The 6,000-nt window shown below is 33.0% G+C and overlaps 1 protein-coding gene across 1 annotated transcript in view; it reads left to right on the forward strand.

Annotated features, from left to right (window-relative positions):
• LOC145256176 (protein MON2 homolog) overlaps window positions 1-5,270 on the forward strand; it is a 1,437,553-nt gene extending 1,432,283 nt beyond the window's left edge. The window contains exons 36-37 of the mRNA XM_080114764.1: window positions 539-621; window positions 4,955-5,270. Of these exons, the coding sequence (XP_079970890.1) occupies window positions 539-621; window positions 4,955-5,130 (259 nt within the window). The 3' untranslated portion in view covers window positions 5,131-5,270. The remainder of the gene's footprint in view (window positions 1-538; window positions 622-4,954) is intronic.
• Window positions 5,271-6,000: the final 730 nt, after the last annotated feature.

Consider the following 6,000-nt stretch of genomic DNA (forward strand, 5'->3'; position numbering starts at 1 on the left):
TGAGAAGAGGTTGGAGAGCATCCATTTTGAGAATATGTGCTCGAAACATTTTTTTATGCTCATTAGACTACATTTAAAATGTATCGGCCTTTATAAGATAACAACTGCTATTTGCAGACAATCAAAAGTTTCCAACGAATGCAGTTGGATCTGAGATTTTTCTCTCAAAATAAATAAATAAAAAATAAAAATATTTACCGGAAGAAAACGTCTTGAATTTCCTTCCTTATTCGCCTATATATATATATATATATATATATATATATAACCTTTAGTGCTTGAAATTAGAACAACCGTAAATGATTCGCTTCTGGCAACTACAGTAATTATCTATTTTTCCTTAGCTGTTCGCAAACAGTTAAATGTGAAAGAAACCATTTTTAGACTTTTATCTCCCGGTGAAATGCGGTTGGTAATTTTGTCTTGAAGTCATAACTTTATAAAAAAATAATAAAATAAAAACTATTTCCTTTTGTTTAAGTTTTATTTATTCATAAAATCCTGTATTTAATTTTTTTTTTTTTTTTTTTTTTTGCAGACCACGTTTAGCAGAAATTGCTTCAGTGTTAAAAGCCATTACGACATTGCTATTATCACTCAAGAAAGCATCGCCAATAAATGGTAAGTTTTCATTTTCTGTTCTTTCTGGAAAAGCAACGAAATTATTTTTTTTTTGTTACATAATTGGTAAACTAATTTGTACGAAAATATTGAATAAATAAAATAAATCCAGTATTAACAAAATAACATTTGACAAAAAAACAAATAGCAATTAACCTGCATGGAAATGTTAATGATGTCGTTACCAAGCAAACGAATTAAAAAACTCTTCAAAAGAACGGCCCAAATATCATCTTCAACAATCTAAAAGATACAAAATGCACACCAGCCATTAAAATCAAACAAAATCACTCGCACATATACTAGCAGAGGTACCCGACATTGCGTGGGTGTAGAAAGGTGGTGTAGTAAGGAACCCCGGTGGATATAGATGTTTAAAAAAGAAAGTAGTTGTAGCAGGGGTGTGGATAGGTGGGGAGGGGGAAATCAAAGCAACAGTAGGCAGCCCAGGTAGAGAGAGGTGTTAAAAAAAAAAAATTGGTAGTAGGCAGGCAGACTCGAATCTTTAACGCGAAGGAGGAAAAAGTGAAGAAAAAAACTAACATTTTAGCTGATGCGTCCATCGTGAAATCGGAAGTCGCGAGTGTTGGAATTAAGGGTAGTCAATTGAAAGGAGACAATGTCTTGTGAAGATGTTGATGAAAAAAACCCACCCCTTCTTGTGAAAAACAGCCGAATTGAGGGCGAAGTAATTATTTTGACCCAGAGACTGAGCTTTCAAATGATACCAATTTTATCAGTATTGGTCGGGAAAGTTTTAGCGAGGCACACAAACATACACACACACACACACACACTAACAGGCAGGTGAAATTTATATAATAGAAGATGTATAGTCAAATTCAACACCCCAAAACCTTTTTCACAGAAAAAAATTGTAAAATTAGTTTGTAAAAAAAAAAAAAAAATTGAAAACCTTTTTATAAATATGACGTATAGCATAATTAAAAGATCTTTAAACCATGCTACGCATTAGACATGGCAAAATATTTCCTCCTCTAAAATTAAAAAAAGTTTTTCAAATTTTTTTTTCTTGCCTGATGAGATCACTAATGATTGAAATAGTCTGCACATTGTAGCAAGATATGACTATATTTACATAAAGAAAATAAAAAATTATACATATATTTCCATGTGCTAAAATATTTTCATCTTAATTGGGGTAATAGTAAAATAAAATCAACCATATAATAATAAACGATAAAAGATGAATAAGTAATTAATTAATGTTTGTTTTTTTTAAGGAATATTCAAATTAGTTAACCTTCATGAAATTGTTCAGATATCCATGACTGAGGATATTAAAAATTTGTTTTAATAATTTCTAAATAGAAAAAGTAGACTTTTAATCTCAATGCAAGAGCAATAAAAAAAAACTCAACTTTATAAGTATATTGATAATGACATGTGTTGATAATGGCAATAATAATAACAATAACAACAATTAGAATATCAATAATAATAAAATTGAATATTTAAGGAAGAAAAAACTTGAATTTCATCAAGTTAAATGTAAAAACAAGTTATAAGTGACGGCATCAATGGAGCTTTTGAGACGGGCAAAATCACAATTTTTTAACTAAAGGAATAAAAATTAAAAATTGTCTCAGTCGTGAAGGATTTCCCCATCCACTGAGAGGGAAGAAGAAATTGAAGTGCAGCATCTGAAGAACACTTTGATCCTGGCCTGTAGTAATCCTAAAGTCACACTGACCTAAATTTTAAAATTGATGAAGCATCATCAGTGATGAGATTTTTTTTTCATTTCTCGTTTTAGATGCCTCAGCACATCCCTCTGAGACACAATTCAGTCGCTTGGTCTGTCAGTTAATTTTTTTCAATAAATTTAATATAAAAAAAAAATTTCGAAAATCAAATAATAGATGTACATGTGAAACTTTATAAAAATTGATGAAGAATTTTAGTTTGGTTAACTCGAGTTTAAAATCATTTAAAAACAAGTGAAGCATGCATAGTCCCCCGTGAGTGCACCGTGAATGAGGCATGCATAAAAAAAAAAAACTAAGTTCAGCATTCCCCCCCCCCAAATCCTCAAGGCCTTAACATATTTAAATTTGAGTTCAGCACCATGCAAAACTGCTAAATAGAAATACACGGAAAATTTTGGACAAATATGGGAGAGTAATTGTCTGTATTTTTGAGATGAGGTGTTTTCATTGATTGAGATTGTCGGACTGACTTCCTCATCTTGGTTGTTATTGTCACAACGTTTCGGCCGTTTTGCCCTCCGGCCTTCGTCAGGTGTTTTGTATCGAACTGGGGAACCGTCTCGAACCCAACCCTTTATTATTATTACGGGGGTACCGTGTTCGGACTCCAGTTAGGCTTTGGGACATAGTTGCTGATTCTCTGTTTTTAATGTTACTTTTTCACTGCCTTCGTTCAGGATTGAACTCAGCACCTTTTGGGTAACTGTAAACTTTGATACAACGTCTAGGACCACTCGGCCATATGTCCTAGTGACTAGAGTAGGCAATTAATCTATTTGATTGAAAACTAGCGATTTCACTGATTTCGATGACAATAAAATATGGGAGGGTGAAACATTCGTTGATCATCATTCAACCACGGTAGTATCGGGTCTCTCTGCTAGTCTCTCATATGCCTAAATAATATTACATCAAGAGAGTTAATTCAGTATGTATTCAAGCGAATTAAAGATGAATATAATACAGATAATATTTTAGATTATTGTAGCAGAACTGGACAACACTGAGGTTACAAAATGATGTGCAGAAGAACCACTGTCATTCGAACCCGGAATACGTCCAATACAAGGAAAAGAGAAGGGAAGAAAGATTAGCAAATCGTGGTACTGTCGCAATTAAAAATCTTTATATAAAGACGGATTTTTTTGCGAGATGGTCGCAATATAATCGTGATTTTGTGGTGAAGAGGAGTTGAGAAACCAAGAGAAGATTGCTTTACGCAATTAGTTATTTTTTGTATGTGCTAGTATGAACGACAATGTTTTTTTGTTTTATTCACCGAATTAAAACACACTGCTAGACTCTCATATGCCTAAATAATATAACATCAAGGGAGTTAATTCAGTATATATTCAAGCGAATAAAAGGTGAATACAATACAAATAATATTATGGTGGCAATCTATATAATAATCAGCTAATGTTGTTTGCGTTACTGCTTACGTCATCACTAGGACTATGACAACAGCATATTCTTTTCATTGTTTTTACTCTCGAGTATATATCCGACACAGAGACAAAATCAACCGAGAAACACATCACTCTACATAAAAACATATAAGATATCAGTGGATATATACATAAGAATGAAAACAAGGAAAAGAATATGCTGTTGTCATTGCTCTAATAATCATTATTCAATACCGGGCAATATCAGGTCTCTCAGTGAGTCTCTTATATGCCTAAATAATATAACATCAAGGGAGTTAATTCAGTATGTATTCAAGCGAATTAAAGATGAATAGCAATACAAATAATATTATGATGGCAATCTATATAATAATCAACTAATGCTGTTTGCGTTACTGCTTACGTCATCACTTTTTACGCATATTTAAAAATCCTCAGTCATCATCTTTGCTAATTTTCATCCCCAACAAGATTACCATTTCAAACTGATTATCACTGAGCACTTTATCCGTTGCACCATAAATCCATGTGGAAAAAGGGTTGGAGATTACATTGTCCGAAACATTATGAGAATAAAAGACATAATAAGAACAGAATAATCCACATTAGCATTTTTTTTCTAAAAAAAAATTTCAAAAATATTAGGTTGGGTTTTTCTTGTAGTTTTTTCTTTCAGGTGCAACAAAACAGGATAAAGCAATGCCTCGATATCTAATCTTAGAAACGGAACTTAGTGCATATGAGCGCATGGGGAAACTATCAGCAGCGGCGAAGGATGGCTGGCTTGTGAAGAGATCAACAGCAGCAGCAGTAGTTGCTGAAAAAAGCGGATATACAAATTTAGAAGTGTGTGCGACAAGGAGGAAAAAAAACGAGAGAAAAGTACACTACATGCTTGGGGCAGAAGCAAAGTGGATGTTGAAGAAAATGGACGTGTAAAGTTGAAGATGAGCGGAGCCCAGCCTGTGGGCGGAAAAAAGAAGCGCGTGCTGCACTAAAATGGACATATGCCAGCGAGAGACTTTTAAAAATAATGGTAAAAAAAAAAAAAAAAAAAATTTTTTTTTTTTTTTTTTTTTGGTGTTATATCTGTTTGTTCCTGCGTAACGGTCACAGAAATAGGGTTAAAGATTTCCGTTGCTGTTTACCAATTTGCGTAATTTATGTTAAATCGATTTTGTTGTTTCTTTCCAGTAGAACCTACCGTGTGGCATCAAGTGATCCAGCTGTATCCGTCTTTAGTAGAATGCACAACGTCGTCGTCTCCGCAGGTCTGTAAGGCCCTGAAGGAAGCTTTACATGAGTACAAAGATCTCCTGGCAGCTCCGCAGCCCCAGAACAACAACAACAACAACAACAACCAAAGTTGAGACGGACCGGGTTTCTTTTTTGGGCAGCGATTTGGCTAATAAAAATACTGTGATGATTTCTTGGGATGAAATCGGAAGAAATTCACCCAAATATTGAAATTAAAAAATTTGTTAAAAAAAACAAAAAAAAAACAAAAAAACTCCACTGAACAATGTCTTTTTTTTTTTCTTTTTTTTTTTTTTCAACATGCAAAATATGAACAAATACTAATTCGGGACAAAAAGACGTATAAAGTGGAGAAATATATTCTTTCCTCCCACCCCCTTCTTTCATTTAGATTAACATGTTTTAGGTGCCCCCCCCCCCTCCTCCCAAAAATGTTCAGAATTTAATTCCCCACCAGTGTCTGTAAAATGTAATGTAGGAACCGTAAACCACCAAACAGGTTAAAAACTGAAAAGTGCTCAATATCTTGAAGATAGTTCTAAACTAAGAACATTAGAAAGCAAAACTGGCCTAATTTCAATAGCTCTGAGTTTTGTTTTGATGCCATTAACACATACCACACACACACACACACACACACACACACATATATATAAATAAAATAATTACGTATATAAATAGATACGTTTTGAATGCTAAAACAACACATTTTTTTATATAAACAAATTTGCTTATATCAGATATATTTCGATGTTACACATCCTTATCAATGAGGAGTCTATCTTTTTTTTTCTTTTTCTGGACCGCATGGTGGAATTATCATTGAGATATATCTGATGTAAGCAAATAAATTTGTTTATATAAAAATATTTTTAACCTTCCAAACGTATCCATTTATACATGTAATTATGTTCAATTTTCAGTTAGCACACAATGCTTCAAGTGCAGGTAAAGAAGAAAAACAAAATTTGAATTGAAGTTAA

Source organism: Euprymna scolopes, chromosome 32 (assembly GCF_053919585.1).
Source record: "Euprymna scolopes isolate OS-2025 chromosome 32, ASM5391958v1, whole genome shotgun sequence".
Taxonomy (NCBI): Eukaryota; Metazoa; Mollusca; class Cephalopoda; order Sepiida; family Sepiolidae; genus Euprymna; species Euprymna scolopes.